At 41.8% G+C, this 16,162-nt stretch overlaps 1 protein-coding gene across 1 annotated transcript; it reads right to left on the bottom strand.

The window, feature by feature from the left end:
* Positions 1-1,174: 1,174 nt before the first annotated feature.
* VXN (vexin) lies at positions 1,175-12,767 on the bottom strand. Its single transcript, XM_033155329.1, has 6 exons — positions 12,415-12,767; positions 9,411-9,466; positions 4,497-4,665; positions 3,151-3,212; positions 2,436-2,524; positions 1,175-1,463 (listed from the first exon to the last, which is right to left on the bottom strand). Exons 1-6 carry the CDS (start codon positions 12,476-12,478, stop codon positions 1,274-1,276), a joined length of 630 nt encoding a protein of 209 aa, XP_033011220.1. The 5' UTR covers positions 12,479-12,767; the 3' UTR covers positions 1,175-1,273.
* Positions 12,768-16,162: the final 3,395 nt, after the last annotated feature.

Below are 16,162 nucleotides of genomic sequence, written 5' to 3'. Positions count from 1 at the left end.
GGCAGAGCAGGGAGCAAACATCAGCAAGGTGCTGGAAGACAGAATGTGTGCCACCTAGGAAGGTGCCGCCAACTGAATCAGTCCACTGGTTCTTCTAGCTCAGTCTACCTTGGCTGGCAGTGGCTCTCCAGGGTTCAAACAGTGGACATTCCCAGCCCTACTTGGATTTGCCAGTGATTGAACCCAGTACCTTCTGCATGCAAAGCAGATGTTCTAATGCTAAGCTACAACCCTTCCCCACATAGCCTATCTTGACATCCCTAAGGTAGCCTGCTGGCCCCAGGTGTGGCAGAAGATGCTTTTCTGGCATGGGTGTCAATGTCAGATTACACTGCCAGCTCCATGGCTTCTGTATGTCAAATGGGGAGGAGGGACATCATCTTTTACATTGCCTCAGGCAGCAAAATGTCTTGGGCCAGTTCTGGTAACTGGGCATTGCTTAGAGCAACAGTTTAGAACCATGTTCCAAAGAACTCAATAGTTCTTTGGAAGATTAATGTGTGCATGTGTGTGAGAAAGAGTGGAGCAGATGTTGATGAGAATATCAGTAAAAGAAAACAGGAAAGGCAGGTTGACCACCACCTTGAGTGCTGAGCATATGATATGGTGGGCCGGACTACAACCCCCATCATCCCTGACCATTGGCCATGCTGTCTGGGACTGATGGAGGTTGGAGTCCAGGAATCTCTGGAGGAACACAGATTCCCTCATCTCTGTTGATGTGGTGCAACAGTAGGTGAACAGTTCATTTAGGCAAACTGAATGACTGCGGTAGAATTCTTCTGAGAATCCCCTGTCATGTTCAAGGGTTCCTAAGCAAACAAGTTGATTCTGACCCTGAAAGCCTGCATATCACTGATTTAAGGGGATCATTTGCCGAAGTAGCATCGCACGATAAATTGCAGGATTGTACTTTAAATGGCACGGTGTCGTTGATGTTATGTCTGTTGAGGATACAGTAATTTCTCTTGGCCTTTTCCAACAAATCCAGATGAACCGGGATAGAATAAGAAATGCTGGGTTGATGAAATGATCACAGTTGAATCTGTTAACAAGAAGCATATCAGAAGCATGTGCAAAATACATGAGCTGAATTGCTTGCATAGGATGCAATCTTTAAACTCCCCCCCCCATGGATTCTGTAGAAGTTTTGTTTTGTTTTGTTTTGTTTGGGATAAGTGTGTGCCACACTACACCCGTTATCAGGTAAATGTGACAGCGTTCTGTACTTCGTTGAAGAAACCTCTGCTTGCACAAGCAAGGCTGAGGGTTGTCAGTCTGCCTCAAAGGCATTGTTTGTGGCCCCCAAATATTCTGACTTCTTTTTATGTTTCATCCATATTTTCCGCAGGAGGCTGGGTGTTCCATGCAAAATGCCGCCCGTTAGAGGTAAAGAGGCCTCCTCTGTTCCTTGAGTTGGGCTTATGTCATCTTCAGTATTTTTCTGCAAGGACCTTCTGCGCCTACAGTTGAAAGTGGGAACAGATTCAACATTTCAAGATTAAGTTCCTTCAGAATAATTATTTGGTGTTCACCGTTTTGTCAAACGATTTGCTAAAACCTTTTTTCAACATTTTTGTCTTCTATTGTTAAAATACTATTTGTTAAAAATCTAAAATTTCTATTTTTATTTTGCAATTCTAACTGTATCCATGAGAACAGCCTTCTAAGCATCATTGCTTTTCAGATGTTTTGGACAACAGCATCTATCAGCCCCAGCCATGCCAAATGGGGCAGATGAGAGCTATAGTCCAAGATATCTAGAGGACACCAGGTTGGGGAAAGCTGCTATAATGGAATTCTCTGCACCTTCACCAAACTATAGTTCCCAATGTTCCTTGGAGAAGCCATGACAAACTACCTTTAAAAAAGTTTGTAGTACAGACAACCCTGATATTTCAGGCAAAATCTTTGGAAGCCTGCTGTTTATTTAATGCTTTTTCACCCTGCCTTTCAGGACCCATTGTCCTTGCAAGGCAAAGATCACTTAAATTTAAAGACATATGAAACGTCAAAGCAGAACAAGACCATATGATAGCATTTGAGCATTAAAAACCAGCACAGCAGATTAATTAATACTGGACCAGAATAAAAAACATATAATGAAAATAGAAAATAACAGTGCAATCCTATATGTGCCTGCTCAGCAGTAAATCCCATTGCATTCAATGGGACTTCCTTCTAGGAAAGCGTGTATGGGACGTTGTAGATTCAGTCTGGGATCTTGTACATGCAAAGTATGCTCCTCCAGCAGCCTTTGGACTCTTTCCCCTTTTACTTATTTACAGACACTCTTTAAGTTCTTAAAAGTTGCATTTTGGGATGTCAGTGATCTTCAGTCTGAGTAGTGTGTCACTGGTTCTTATAGACTTTGAGTTTGGTAGCTCAAGTAATAGTTGTAGAATTAGAGGAGAAGGTAACGGAAAGAAACTTACTCGTCTGCAAATACACTATCCCTCATGGCTGGTTCTGCGGCTGCAATCCATCTTGCATTGTGATGGGAGACTGGGGGTCCCTGATGCTGCTAAATTATAGGGAAATGGAGGGGGGATAAAAACAAAAACGTCAAGATGCAATAAAAACAGAACACAATAATAGCTAGCACACATCTAACAACTTGGTAGAAGAGGGAATGTTGACATCATATATCCATGGCAGACATCAGTGGGTGGCCCTAATAGTTCAAGCTTGGACTGTTTGTTCACCCATAAAATAACAGTTTTCATAGATATACTGTCAGCCAACTTTAAAAATCAATCAACAAATAGTGAGACTAGAGAGTGTGGTGTTGGGAGACTGAGAAAAGATTATACACCAATGCCAATATCATCTTAATATTGCTATCCTTTCATATAATTACTGGATTTGTATGCATCATGTAAAAAGAATTTAATGCTTGTGTTGTTGTCCGATAATTTTTTTTATTTGTTTTTACAGGTTTTTTTGTGTGTTTGCAACCTTTGCTTTTGATCTTTTTTATATCGGAAGGAGGATGTGATTAATGTAAGTGCAAAGACCTCTTTTATAAGAAGATTAAGGATGTTACATGAATTTTTGACTGAAACACTCACAGGACTTGTAGCAATCACCATGAGTCACATGTTATTGCACAGGGGTAGTTGATTTTATATTACGTTATGTGTTACTTACCAAAGTCTTTGCATCTGCCAGGCTACTGCTATAGAAGAATGACCTTTGTTTAGAAATTCCGGCTGAAATGAACAACAGAAAGGAGAAACTTTGGGTAAAATGTACTGTAGAGAGAACTGGAATGTGGACTGTGCTCTGCTATCTGGGTCATTCGTCCATATGTGTATACATGCTGCCGAGGACTGAAAATGGCTGCTTACCTGGTCACAAGTAACCATCGTGCTGGGCTCCTCCCCCTTGGAAGGAATACTAGGGTGAGGTGGCTGGTCGTGGGGAATCCCAGTCCAGCTGCTGGAGATTGGTGGGCTTTCCCACCATAGCCTTATTTCAATCCTGGCCAATCCAGCCAGGCCAGGTGGGAGGGCTGTGGGACCCTATAAAGGCTATCTGCAGCCAACCCCAGGGACCACTGTCCTCAGAAATGAGAGTGACTGGTTATGGCATTGAAGCCATCAGTAAAGGACATTAAGGCACAAGTCCAGAGACCTACTCAGCAGAATGCACAGGAGGAGCCCAACCACATTATGAAGCAACACACAATAATCTTAAAAAGGGGGGCTCCAGAAAGACCAGAAACTAAAATTACCTAACTGCAGCATTGAGTGGAAGCGGAAATTTAATAACAGGGAAATGTAGCTTTTTCACACACTCCTTCTTGTTATGAGACCTCGCTTGCCAAATTAATATTTCAAATATAAGTGACCTCATTGGCAACAGTACTTGAAAGTGTGATCATAGAATTGTAGAGTTGGAAAGACACTTGCAATAAAATACGTCCTACTCTGTGGAGATTAGGAACAACCATTCTTTCCTGTGATATTATGCCTTCTATAGGCATGTTTGAGCACCATATATTTCTCTGATATTCTTCCTTAATACTTTCACAGTGGAACTGTCTTCCATTCTGATTAAAATGGGCAGCAGGATTATCCACGCAGATCCTTTTTCTGTAGGCTAATATACATCCTGCAGCATTGTTACCAGCAACGCTCATTATATTATTATTATTATTATTATTATTATTATTATTATTATTATTATTATTATTATTATTTTACTCCCCAGCCACTCTGGGTGGCTCCCAATAGAATATTATTAGTGATAATAATAAAAACTGTGTAAAACAACCCTTTTCTGTTTAACATTGACTTTTTGAAATGGAAAAGTTGAATGCTGTATCAAATATGTTTTTTGTTTGACTCATGCTGCAAAACACACACACACACACACACACACACACACACACACCCCTCTTCTCAGTACCAAAGGGCTCATTGTTTTTATTGCAAGGCCATACCTCTGGACAGTTAGTAAGCCTGAGTACTAAATATACTGCTGAGACTTACTGTGTCTTGCAGAACATTTGGAGGGACTAGGGAAGAATCCTTGCTGCCTGTTCTGCACATGACTGAATCCCTGCCCTTCTTCATCTTTGCAGAAGACTTGAATGAGATCGCCTTGGTGTGACAGCAGCTCCTCTGTCCCCTGAATATGATAGTCAGACACTGCTACCACCTACAGGGAAGAGGTGAAATCGTCTAATTACATGTGCCATGTATAGATTCAATGCCTGAGTCTATGCATAACCTGTAGTAATTATAGTGTAGAATAATTAAAAGTTCTGCTATATTATCATTATGAAAATTGTAAGTAAGCTGATATCCAGAAAAGGTAATACCCTTCTATGTTACTCCTCTATCTTTCTACAGTTATCTAAAAGGCTTAAAGTTAGCAAGTGTGCAATAAAAGGGTCAGAGAGAGAAATCTCTCCCTCCCAACCAGGAAATAGAGAATATTGTCTAGTGTGCTTCCTGCGCCATTGGACTGACGATATAATTTGGAAACTGCTTGGGTCCAGCGTAAGGCACCCGTGAGGGTCTTGGGTCTGGTTCTATGGGCCCTGATACTGTGGGATCCAGTTTATAGGTTTCTGCCTGCCTATTTTGGATTCTGTGGTCTCCTGATCACCATCATCATTCATCAGGTGAAATGTTGACTCTGTAGCCTTTAAGTTGTCCTGGTCACTGCTGGACACTGGGGTCATGGAAGACCCAACAGATCACGTAGAAGAGACAGGAGCTGCCCAGAGTGACTGGGGGGCAACCCAGTCAGATGGGCAGGGTACAAGAAATAAGTTGTTGTTGTTGTTTGGCTACATCCCATGCCTGTATTGTTCTATCTATCTGAAGGCAGACAATGCTGCTGTGGAAAATGACCTTGCCATTTCCCATCCTAAGGGATGCGGGTGGCGCTGTGGGTTAAACCACTGAGCCTCTTGGGCTTGCTGATCAGAAGGTTGGCGGTTCGAATCCCCACAACAGGGTGAGCTCCTGTTGCTCGGTCCCTGTTCCTGCCAACCTAGCAGTTCGCAAGCACGTCAAAGTACAAGTACCGGTAGATAAATAGGTACTGCTCCGGCGGGAAGGTAAATGGCGTTTCCGTGTGCTGCTCTGGTTCGCCAGAAGCGGCTTAGTCATGCTGGCCACATGACCCACAAGCTGTCTGCGGACAAACGCCAGCTCCCTCAGCCAGTAAAGCGAGATGAGCGCAGCAACCCCAGAGTCGTTCGCGACTGGAATTAACTGTCAGGGGTACCTTTACCTTTACCTTTAAGTGACCCATTATTATGGGTTCTGATGTTAACTGAAGTACGAAACTACCGCAGAGGGGTGACAACTATGTTCCCCCTGTAATGCAAGGATAGTTCCTATTTTGTAACAATGACATGCTATTAGCATATTGGCAGTAGAATTCAAGAGAAAGTTGTACAACATCTACCGGTACCTTTATTTCTATGTCTTGAGATATCAACGCACACAAACGGAGAAGCAAGAGTATCTTGCCATTAACACAGACAGAGACTACTGCTGCATTATTCTTCCATATGTGTTTGTTTCATTTACTACCAATACTATTTTATTTTCTTTTTTAGATAACAGAATATGTCCAAATCACTTGGGTATATGTGGGCCTAATGCCATGCAGTAATAAGTTGGGATAACTTATGTAGGTCAGGAAGCCAAGTCTGTGGTAGCACAGTTTAGATCTAAACAGGATTTCAAGCTTCTCTAGGTCATTATGAACACGCAAGGTAAATCTCTCGGATTATCTTGAAGTCACTTTTCTTTTCTAATTGTATCAGAAAAGCTAATGTGAGTTTGGCCATTATTCAGATGAATGGCAGTGTCATCCAAACTAAGTAGCATTAGAAAGCAGCTCCCTAAATATTTGATTTTTGATTTAAAAAAAGATATTCTTTGTTTTAGCAGCAGCTACCTGTTCCATTTGCCAGGCAAGCTTTTCTTCTTGCGCTGTGGAGTCCTGCAGCAGAAAGCCTTGCAAAACACCTGCAGGGACTATTTTCATGTTATTCTTCAATAAGCCAACAATTACAACTTACAAACAATGTGGGAGAGCTGGCTTTTACAAACAATAGAAAAAAATACTGATAAAACCAACAGGAAGGAGAAGGAAAATAGGAAAGTTGTGCATCACAAATGCATTGCAAAAAAATTTTTGGGAACTAAAACCAATTCAGCTCCAGAAGCTGAAAGTAAATTAATTTGTACTCTGCAAGTCTTTCACTTGCTTAATTGTTATTATTTTGCTTATTTAAAGAATTAATGTCTCCATTATAAAAAACTACAATAACTTAACAGTCTAGAAGACTGAGCCAATCAATGTTAAGCACTTATTTTGAAAACCGCTCATAGAATGTTCCATCAGTATCAATGGGAGAAAGGACTAAGCCCTTCCTCAGCTCTCCTACAACATTTAAAAGTTCCTAACTCTGGTTGTGCTCACTGGAAGGACAGATCCTGAAGTTGAGGCTCCAGTACTTTGGCCACCTCATCAGAAGAGAAGACTCCCTAGAAAAGCCCCTGATGTTGGGAAAGATGGAGGGCACAAGGAGAAGGGGACGACAGAGGATGAGATGGTTGGACAGTGTTCTCGAAGCAACTAGCATGAGTTTGGCCAAACTGCGGGAGGCAGTGAAAGATAGGCATGCCTGGTCTGCTCTGGTCCATGGGGTCATCTCCTAGCATCTATTCATATTCCAAAACCTGCCTCTTGCCTTGGATTCTACCCATAGGTGCCAGGTCTAGGAGGCCCTGGGTGCCAGGGAACCCACAATTTTTTGTGGGTGCTTAGCACCCACAACGCCAAGCTCTGATGTGACTTCCAGTTACCAGAAGTCACATCAGAGCCCTGACACGGCCTCCCAGACAACATCAGAGGCTCTGCCAGGCTTCCATAACTGACTTCTGGTAGAAAGTGGAAGTCATGTTCGGAGGTCTCATGAGGCGTTATCTCCGAGACCCTGCGAGGCCTTGGAAGAGCCACCACCGCAATGTAAAGTCATGACCTCATGACATCACAATGTCACGTTATATCACAGGCACCATTGGGCACCCATAACCTGGGGCCCAAGTCAGTGCCTCTGATTCTACCTCATGGCTGTGGCACTCCCAAAATTCCACACCCTGTGCAACCAAACTGGTTGTGTTCCCTTACATCTGCCTCTGATAGTGTGGACGTTCTAGCCCATCATTTACCAACCTGGGGCCCTTCAACCTGGTGCCTTCACCAGCCTGTGCTGGCTGGGGCTGATGGGAGTTGTGACCCAAAAAGTCTGGAGGGAGGGCACCAGGTTGGCGAGGACTGTTCTGAGTTTAGAAGATAGGCTGTTAATACATACTGTGACGGTGTGCACTTTGGCAGCAGGATTCACCCTCGTCATAAGTATCTCCTCTCTAATTTTAAAGGGGCTTGTGACATAAGAAAGGGGAGCAGGGGAGGCCCTCGTTTAAAATATCTCAGTCCTGTGCAGCATCAAAATAAATGGATCCTGCAGATCTCAGATGAACATACAATGCAAAGAATTAACAAGAAACTGGTATGCTCGTGTTTTGCTGGAAAGTGGTTGTGCAGGATCCCCCCACACACACACATGGAGAGACTTTAAAACATCATTGCTATCAGGAAATGGTTAATGCTGAGGCATCTGAGGTTAATTCACAGGGATAGTCATATGACTGAGCAGCACTTAACCCTGCCCTGGCACACTCAAAGTGCTATTGCTGTTAAAGACTCTGGCAGGCTTCCAAGGGTGCTTGCTATTTTTGCTTTGTCTGGGATTAAGCAAGGGCACCCATGAAGATTACCAGGGTGAAAGAAGCCCTATCATCTCAGGCTGCTAAGAACAGGTAAAGCTGCAAGTTTTTTTAAGGAATTAATTTTCCATATTTTGCATTGTAGGGGCTGGGGAGTTGGGCCTCAAAATCTCCCTTCATGATGTGTATATATATATGCCATTCATTGGTATGATTGCACATTTTTTAGTTTGTTCAATTTATTTATTATATGTTTATACTGCCATTAGATATCAGTTCCCAGGTGGTTTATATTATTGGCAGAGGAGCACAATTAACTTGAGCCAGGGCTCACTTACTTTTGCTCCTGGAGCTTATTTGGATGCCCAAACTCAGGCCTGGAAGGAACTCATAAACAAGAGTGCCTTTCTTTCCCACTTGTGAATCAGCACAGCTTGCTTCCAACTACATCTAGGAGATACTGGTGGCAGTGAGGCTTCCAGATCAGAGTGTGATTTTCAGATGTGCTTGAGGTTAATATGTGCTTTTGGTTGTGTTATCATGCCAGATGCCTATTCCACCCAGATCTTATGTTTGCCAAGGTGACATAAACATGAGAGCAGGTTCATAGCTGTCAACTTTCCCTTCTTTGTGGGAAATTCCCTTATTCCAGTGCCGTTTCCCATTGCAAAAAAAGGGAAAGTTGACAGCTATGGACATTTCCCAATGCAAAAAAAAAGGAAAGTTGACCGCTCTGAGCAGGTCAGAAGCTGAGGTGTAGGGGTATGTAACCTCTCTTGGCCAGCTGATTTTTCTCTGCACATGCCCTTCTAGACTGTTTATTATGCAGTTGGGCTCTGTAACCAGAATTAAGCTCAGATGGATGAAACTTGTTTAAAATGGCCTGGTGCAGATCATTTGCAGACAGAGGGATTAAGTCCACTCTCTTCTGCCCAGTAATTCCCAATAGTGGGGTTTTTTGTTGCAGAAAACGCTGCATTTGAAATTTCCTTAAAACCTACATGCAATTTATGAACCATGTCAGGTGTTGTTGTTGTTGTTTTTTTGTATCAGTGCATATGTTGGTTCTACACCATGATCTTGAGAGATTATGTTCTGCTTCAGTGGACAAGAAATGCCCTCTTTAATAAGCAACATTTTCCTTACCTTTTTCGGCAGGATGCATTGAGTACTTTTGGCTTTTCTTCTGACTGGGCTACATGCTACAAAAACAATGGAAACATCAGCATGAACTGAAGAGATTGTTCAACTTTCATTGTCAAAATGTAGCACCCCAAGAGAGCAGCTCAGACCCACCTGGTAGAACCTTCTCTACACTGCCTTCAGTGGGTATTCCCCCCCACTCTGATCAATACCAGGTAATTGGGTCTGGGAGTTGCCATTTATTTTCCCACAGTGCTCTGCAGCAACACTATATGTGGGGCATTGTGGGAAGTTAAAATGGTGGCTCACAGCTGTCTGGCACTAATTGGAGTGCTGCTTCTACCAACATCCGCTGCTGTTATCGGATAAACACACCAGGGCTCACTCAAAGAAGGAGGAGCCCACTAATACAATTCCACTACAGGGCCATTTTACAGGGACTCTACACAATGGAGCTGGCCCTGAGTGACATCAATGATAGACTAAAGTGACCTTGCTGAGAGAAGTTGTGGGGTCAGGAGTGTTAGGGTTGCCCTCCTCCAGAATTTGAGATATCTGCTTGGAACTCCTTTTTTTTCAAATTAAAAAAATAATTCAGAGTGGTTTACAACATTCGGTTGAAATAGCACGCACACAAACAAGTAAAAGCTGTTTTGTCTGTTAAACTTTTAATCATGGAAAACACTTGTTCTGCTTATTTTGTACAATGTTGTTGTGCTCCTGATTTTAGTCGTCTTATTTGCTTTGCATTTCCTTTCTGTGTTGTTCTGATCTGTTGCAATCTGTTAACTGGGATGAAAATAATTTAATCAGCTAGTCATTCAAAAAAAAAAAAACTCCGTACAGTCACACAGCCATGGAAGCAACAGATAATATTACATGGAGCAAGTGATGGTTCACTTGCATCAGAGTCACAGAAGTTTAAACGAAACAGAGGTGTTAGAAAGATTTTAAGCATATGTAAAAGTATATGCAGTCTTTATATAGTTTTCCTTGCATCTTATTGAAAGCAGAGGACAATGAAAAAATATTTGCATATTCATTCTTTTTTGAATGCATTTTTAATTACATTAATGATGCTCCAGATTAAGTAGCAAAGAGTCCCTTATAAATATCCATCTGGCATATTTTTAGCTTGCCCATTGTAATCTCTCCAGCCAAAATGCTGTACATCTGCAGGCTAGGAAAGCAGCAAATTGCCTTACGAAAGACAAAGTAAGGAAAAGTTCTAACAGAGGGAATACTTCTTGAATAGGCTGCTTAAGAAACAGTTGTTCATGAAGACGGGAGTCAAGCTGACAACTCCCTCCAGCCTGCCATGAAATAAAGGCATAAGGAGCTGCTTGATACTGAATCAGACAAATGATCCATCAAATTATGTACTGAAGGGTACTGACACATCTTGAGTGCTTCTAAGTATGTGAAGAGTGCCCTTCAGAAGGATACAGATACAAGCAGGTACACCTTAAGACAGGTACAAGTGGAAAGGGGTTTGCCTTGCTATAGTGCTGCATGGCTCAGAAAAACTTCACTTGCCAAATTTCCTAGCCAGATTTCTTTCTTTTGCATATCAGCTACAGGGGCCTTCACTTTCATGCGATCATCCTATCGCGGCCTGATGCCTCGTGCAGAAAATGTTTCTGGGACTGTCACCCCCCCCCCTCCGAGCATGTCCTTGCAAAATCAGATATGTAGGATATCCTCTCCCAAATACACATTCTGCCCTGACCTCCTACAAACGATTCCCTTAAGTAACAACCAGACTTGGCCATTAAAAAATAAACAAATCTACTTTGAAATCCTTCTTTCAGTCAAAGCTTGGGTTGCCTCTCATTCCCCCTGCCTTGCCTAGACTGTTGCCTTTAAGCAATTGTGCGACAGACAGATATGCAACTAATATTAGCTTTTCCTGCATCTTCAAGCCAAGAAGAGCTTTGCCTGTTGAATTTCTTCCTGCTAAAGTAATGTTAAAATAGTGGGAACCCTGCCAGAAAATCATTACACCCCTATAGAAAATCCAGTTTTCTGACTCAGGCCTAGAAAATAGGGTGGATAAGGTTCTCTGGAATGAATGGGGTAAAATAAAGACCCTCTGCCCCATAATGTATTTTCCACTAACAAACCAAGCTCTCCTGGTACGGGTGTAGTGGTTTGGTGAAGCTGTGAGATAGGGCTTTGGTTGTACAATCAACATTGCACCCCATCAGCAGTAAAAGGGATAGTGGAACTGGAAGCAAATTTGGGGGTAATTTGAAATAACACACCACACAATGAAAATCCATTTTTATAAAGATATTTGTGTGTGTGCACGCGCACGCATGTACGAAAGAACGCCAAGGATAATAAGCTTGGGATCCCAATCATAATTTCATTTGCATTTTAATAAAAACATCATAAAAAATCTGAAAAGAGCAACTGGGGCTTGCAAATAAATATTAAGACTACACTGTACAGAGTTTCCCATGAGAAATCTATCTCCCTTCAGACACAAGGTGTTGAAAAACAATTGTTCTCCTGAACTGATCTTTGTCTGACTTTTGCTCTTCGTGACAAGTAAATGTTAAGGTTAAATGTACAATCAGACAGTCCCAGAGCACAAATTTGGAAATGCTATCTCCTTTGACCCAGTAGGTCGTAGCCATATAGAGTCATTTCCTACATATTAACTATTCAGGGCTTCATTTTTCAATACTTCTAACTTCATGATTTCTCATATTAATGGTAATATTGGATGCCTAGGAACAAAGCCACATGGAATTAAGCACACCGATTGCACAGTTTGTTTCTGTGGAAATACTTCCACTACCTATAGCCTATCTAGCCTTCTGCCTTCATTTTCTCCAAGGGAAGGGCGAACGGGGGTGGGGTGGGGTGGGGAATCAGAGATCACTACACAGCAAGTACAATACAGTGAGCACACATCTGAATTTAGGTTTCCCCCCTAACATTCCATTTCAATAAACGCTGAACCCCTGGCAATAAATAGCTCTGGTTGCGTGGTACTCACATTTGGAAGAAATCACAGTGAAGACTTCTAAATTTTCATCACTGCAACTGTAAATCTGGTGCATTTTTCACCTCTCCCTCCTGGCTGCCTATCGGCTTCATGCAACTGCTCTGAACTTCTGGTAAATAGGTTTCACTAATCCCATCTGGCTCTGTGATCATTGTCCACGTCCACAAAGGAGAGACTGATGCTGTGATCTCATCTCATTCTACATTCTTCATTGCAACATTTTCAACCCCAGTCTGCCTTTGTATGAATTCTGCTCACGCCAGGGTTTGATTTTGCTGTTCCTTAAAACCACAGCCATGCAAGTAATATTTTATTTGCATAGCCTCTCTCTGTTACCAAACAAGTTACAGGCACCTTCTGCCAATAGTAAGTGGCGACCTGAAGGAACGCTTGCATTTTGTGTATAGATGAGGAATTATGAAACAAGACATTTTTTATTGTTGCTGTTATTATTAATTAATTTTCTATACCACCCTTCATCCGAAGATCACAGGATGGTTTACAAGATTTATGGGAGTGACAGAACCAGGCATTATTTTGTAGTATTTATTGCTCACTTTAGGCATATACCCATTAAAAAAATAAACTAATACTAATACTAATAATACTAATACTAATACTAATACTAATACTAATAATAATTTATCTATACCCTGCCCATTTGGCTGGGTTTCCCCAGCCACTCTGGGCGGCTTCCAACAGAATATTAAAATACAATAATCTATTAAACATTAAAAGCTTCCCTAAACAGGGCTGCCTTCTGATGTCTTCTAAAAGTCTGGTAGTTGTTTTTCTCTTTGACATCTGGTGGGAGGGCGTTCCACAGGGCAGGTGCCACTACCGAGAAGGCCCTCTGCCTGGTTCCCCGTAACTTGGCTTCTCGCAGCAAGGGAACCGCCAGAAGGCCCTCGGCACTGGACCTCTAAATGGACAATTAAAAAAACCCACCCAATGCATGCTGCAATAAGAACATATTTTACTTAAAAATGTTTCTTGTTTCACAAGGCAGTGGGATAAGGCCTTTCAGCTCTGAGATCAATGTTTCAAATATAGATGCTTGGACTTAAGCACTCAAATCTACATTTAGCTCTTTTAATAGGTGGCCTGGTTTGCTGAGGTGTTGAGCTCTCTCAAAAAACAAACAAACCCCAACAACAGACACCAGGTGAAAAACTCTACACCCACTTGCTCAGGAGTTAGGCCCACCAAAATCACTGCCCCTCCCTCCCCCAGTTTGATTATTATGTCGCCAAGAAGGAGTTCACTTCAGGTGCCTGGGTTTAGCATTTTTATTGTGGGAATACCACAGTGATGAGTGTACCAGTTATGTCTTGTAAATGTTATACTAATCTTATGGGAAAGGGTCTTTTAAAAATAGTGGTTGAGGAGTTGCCACGTAAGCACACACAAAAGCACTTTTTTTTGGTAGGTGTGTGAAATGCACATACAGGGTTAGTCTAGCTTTTCTGGGTCAGAAACTGTAGCAGGTACAGTATTAGCAATCCCAGGTGCCTGATGTCCTGGAAATATAACTTGCTGCCACGACTACAATATAATTTTTAAGGGAGGACATCAATATTCAACTCATGAGCCTGAGCCAAATACTATAGTTCTTGCTTTATATGAGAGTTGTGGGCTCACAAACAAAGCAGGGCCAACATTAGTACAAGATTTGTACCACTTGTTTCCAAACTGTCCCATGGTACCAAATCTGTTGGGAAGGGGGAGAAAAGCTGTTGTTCTAGAAAACACTGGAGTATTTAAAATGTTCAGGGAGCAATCAATACAATCAGCCCCAAGTTCAATTAGTTTTTGATTTATTGTGCCACATGTTCTGCTTGTATGACTGATGTCATTAACATCAGACTCGGCTGGCTAGTTCATCTGTCTCCGTCCAGTTTGTCCTGAGCACAAACACACTAAACAGATGGGGAATTTCATGGCCACAAATGGAATTGTTTATCCTTCTATTGTTCTTGTGTCAAGCAATCAAACCAAATCCATTACCAACCAATAAAAAGATCAGTGCACCATCCATTCAGCAGCGAGCTGAGCAGAGGAGGTTAGGCAGCAGGGATTTCAAGCGTCTACATATGGTCAGAAAAAATGATCCACACTGACCCACAGGCAAAAATAGAAAGCTGAAACAAAATGTCTATTCCCTCACCTGCTAATTTTTGGATACTCCTTAAAGAAGATACCCCTAGGAAAGAACATCCGCTTCCATTAAAATTTTGCAATGGAGATTAAGCCTTCATACACTAGCAAAATTTCTCTATCTGGAAGGCACAATATAATGTGGTTTCTAGGTATTAAATATTTTAAAACTTTTAAAAAGTTATATTTTATTGCAAAAATACAAACCACATTTTTCTTTCCATGTATGAAGAATAAATATTTTAGTCCCCCTCTTGTTTGAGGTGGAAAGAAAATGTCTGGTGAAACAGTTGATGGACACATAACTCAGAAAGATGATGCTGTAACCTACCTGCCGAAATGTGTTGTGGGAACTGTTCTCCCACACCCCTGTAGTGTTTACAAGCTTTTCCTGCACTGAAGGCCACCATTAGGTAATTACTATCCACACCCTTGCTCTACGTTCTTGGTGCTTTTTGGTGGGGTCAGGATACTCATTACATTGGTGGAATGTAATCTTTCACATGGTAACCCTAACCCTTGCCCCACCATGCCTGCATAGGGGAAGAATATGCGTATGGGCTTCATGAATTCAAATATTTATTCTATGTGCGGATGTCAGGGGGTGGGGCTTGGAACTGTAGGGGTGGAGCCAGAGTTACAGTCCTGTTGCTTCTCCACCTGTGGAACCCCCTTTACATGTCATAAGAGGTCTTACTGCCAGGTAATTATATTGCTGTAAAGAAACATTCTCAGTATTAGCACAGAATCTGTTTAAGTTGAACCAAGCCCAGTGAAATATTTTAACTGTCAGTCGAACAAAATGAAGGAATGTTGAAGGACCTCTGGACATTTGAGGAGTTCCCATAAGTAATTATAAACCCATGAAGAATGAGAGAGAATGGCTTGCATGGCTTGTTGCCTCCAGGCATATCTGAAATCTAGAGCTGCCCCATGTTATTAACTGCGCAAACTACTGCCATTGGTCCTGATTTAAAATCATCAGCAACTATCTAAAGAGAATAGGCCACCATCTATTATCCTTCCAACAGGCAGGGTGTGTTATCAAATCTAAGTCTTTAATTGTATCATTCTCATTGGATTTCATACTCAGTTGCATAACAGTAAATCTGATCCTTACTGAGCTACCTGAGCCTACTTCTATTAACTTGCCGGTATGATAAGGATAAACTGCTGGTATTTTTGGACTGGGATTGTGAACTGAAGTGATGCACAATTAAACCATTGAAAAGAAAAATGGCGCAAAGCAAACCCAGGATTTTAAGGCATAACTTTGAACACAAGTTTGGCATTGTGTGTTTAATGGGAAGAGAAGAATATTATTTTATTTATAAAAGTGCATTTATATCATACCTTTTTTCTCCAAGGAACTCAAGGTGGTATGCATGGTTCTCCCCCTCAATTAATCCCCACAACAACCTTGAAAGGTAGGCTAGGACTGGGAGGCAGTGAGATTCATGGCCGAGTGGGGATTTGAACCCAGGTCTCCCAGGACTTTGTACAATTAAAGTACTCCAGAGCCAGCACCAATAATCTGATTTTGTAATCAAGAGATGAAAAAGTTTTGTGTTTCTTTTTAATT

The sequence above is a fragment of the Lacerta agilis genome, chromosome 7, assembly GCF_009819535.1.
Source record: "Lacerta agilis isolate rLacAgi1 chromosome 7, rLacAgi1.pri, whole genome shotgun sequence".
Lineage (NCBI taxonomy): Eukaryota > Metazoa > Chordata > Lepidosauria > Squamata > Lacertidae > Lacerta > Lacerta agilis.
Note: the sequence above shows the minus strand (reverse complement) of the source record. Positions and strands in the feature narration are given on the sequence as shown.

Excerpts from the sequence above, each read along its gene's own strand:
- VXN (XM_033155329.1), bottom strand. The coding sequence starts at position 12,478 with ATGCACCAGATTTACAGTTGCAGTGATGAAAATTTAGAAGTCTTCACT. Across the intron at positions 3,213-4,496 it reads CAAATGTTCTGCAAGACACA|CCGGAATTTCTAAACAAAGG; the intron begins GTAAGTCTCAGC and ends TGTTCATTTCAG. Across the intron at positions 1,464-2,435 it reads GATAGTGTATTTGCAGACGA|GCGCAGAAGGTCCTTGCAGA; the intron begins GTAAGTTTCTTT and ends TTTCAACTGTAG.